The 2002-nt window shown below is 73.2% G+C and overlaps 1 protein-coding gene across 1 annotated transcript in view; it reads right to left on the minus strand.

The window, feature by feature from the left end:
• SMPD1 (sphingomyelin phosphodiesterase 1) overlaps positions 1–917 on the minus strand; it is a 4020-nt gene extending 3103 nt beyond the window's left edge. Inside the window, exon 1 of the mRNA XM_017837461.1 lies at positions 34–917. Coding sequence (XP_017692950.1) covers positions 34–902 — 869 coding nt within the window. The 5' untranslated portion in view covers positions 903–917. The remainder of the gene's footprint in view (positions 1–33) is intronic.
• Positions 918–2002: the final 1085 nt, after the last annotated feature.

The following is a 2002-nucleotide window of genomic DNA, read 5'->3' on the forward strand; positions in this document are numbered from 1 at the left end:
CCGGTACCCCAGCACCCCGCCCGCCGTGCCCACCGCAGGGTGCGCAGGGCGGCGGGGGGCAGCCAGCCCTGCCAGGCCTCGGCCATGGCGTCGTAGAGCCAGGCGGCCGACTGGTTCCCACGCACGTAGGGCGGGGGGAAGGCGTTCACCGGGGTGGCCTCGTGATTGCCCACGGCCGGGAAGACGCGCAGCCCCCCGAGGCGGGCGCGCAGCAGGGCCGTCACCGTGCGCAGCGCCCGCAGCTGGTCCCCGCGGCTCTGCTGCCACACGTCATGCGCGGGGATGTCCCCGGTCCAGTACGCGGCCGCGAACCCTCCGGTGCCGTTACTGGCGTCGCCGGAGCCGTCGCTGGTGTGGCTGCTGGCGTTGGGGAGCTGTGCCAGCAGCGCGTCGATGGTGTGCAGGGGCAGGTCGCACTTGCCATAGGTGCCCCAGAACCCCGCGGCCCCCGGCCCGTCGTGGGGGGCCCCGCGGCAGCACAGCGGGTCGGGGCAGGCGGCAGCGCTGCCGGGCGTGTACTGGCGGTCCCAGTGCAGGTCAGTGAGGAACAGGATGCGGGCGGTGGGCGCACCGGGCGGCGGCGGCAGGGGGGGCTGCACCGGCGGCTTGGGGGCGGCGGGCAGGGACAGGTTCCAGGCGCCCAGGATGTCCCAGTGGCCGCAGCGGGGGCCCAGCAGGAGCCCGCAGGCCTCAGGTGGGCGCAGCACTGAGCGCGCCCAGGCCGCCACCACGTCGCGCTGGAACAGCTGCACGGCCTGGCGGCACACGGGCGGCCGTGCCAGCCGCAGCTCCTGGCACAGCCGTGATGCCACGCGCCCCACGCGTGCCACGTTCGGCTCCAGCTGTGGGGGTACACCGGGATGGACACAGCTCCCCGAAACATGGGTGCCCCTGCTGCCCATGCCCACTAGCCCCCCCGGATAGGCCATGCACCCCAAACCCCAGCTGCCATCGCTGCTCCATGCCCACCAGCCCTGCACGGGAATGGACACGGCGCCCTGTTCCATGGCCAGCCTCAGTGCCCTGCACCCGCCAGTTCCCCAGGATGGCCATAGCACCCCAAATCCCTCACTGTCCTCACTGCCCCACACCCACTGGCCACAACCCTGGCACACTGACCCCCCATGTGTCCTCACTGCCAGCTCACCCACCAGCTCCCCGGGTGGACCCCACACCCTGACCCCTGGCTGCTGACACTGTCACACCCACTGGCCACCCCCAGCCCTCAGCTGGGTGTCCCGAGGCCAAAGGGGACCCACATGGCCCCCCATCCTCTCTCTCCCCTCCATCCCCCAGCCCAGTTCCCGCCTGGGGAAGGACACGGGGTGCCTGTACCCCATCCCCACTGCAGCCTGTCCCTGTCTCTGCCTGCCCCCTTTCCCTCCCATCGCTGTCCCCGAACGATGCTGCCGGCCCATCCTAGGCTGTCTCAGTCCCTGTTCCCGTCCCAGCCTGTCACTGCCCTGTCTGTCTCTGTTCCCCCAAGCAGAGCCCCTGGCCTGGCCCCGCCCGTCCCTGTCCCCGTTCCTGTCCCAGCCTGTCAGTCTCCCTGTCTCCGCCCGTCCCTGTCCCCGTTCCTGTCCCGGTCTCGTGCCCGTCACAAGCCCCGACCTGTCCCGGCTCAGCCCCGTCACGAGGGACCGGCCCGGCCTGCCCCGTCCCTGTCCCCGTAACTGAGCCCGTCCCTGCCCCGTCCCACTCCCTGTCCCATCCCCGTGCCCCGCCCGGTGTCCCCCCGGTGCCCCCCGTGTCCCGGTATCCCCCCGGTGCTCCCCGTGTCCCGGTGCCCCGGTGTCCCCCCGGTGCCCCCCGTGTCCCGGTATCCCCCCGGTGCTCTCCGTGTCCCGGTGCCCCGGTGTCCCCCCGGTGCCTCCCGTGTCCCGGTATCCCCCCGGTGCTCTCCGTGTCCCGGTGCCCCGGTGCCTCCCGTGTCCCGGTATCCCCCCGGTGCTCTCCGTGTCCCGGTGCCCCGGTGTCCCCCCGGTGCCTCCCGTGTCCCGGT

This window comes from Lepidothrix coronata, unplaced genomic scaffold, assembly GCF_001604755.1.
Source record: "Lepidothrix coronata isolate B3197 unplaced genomic scaffold, Lepidothrix_coronata-1.0 Scaffold305, whole genome shotgun sequence".
Taxonomy (NCBI): domain Eukaryota; kingdom Metazoa; phylum Chordata; class Aves; order Passeriformes; family Pipridae; genus Lepidothrix; species Lepidothrix coronata.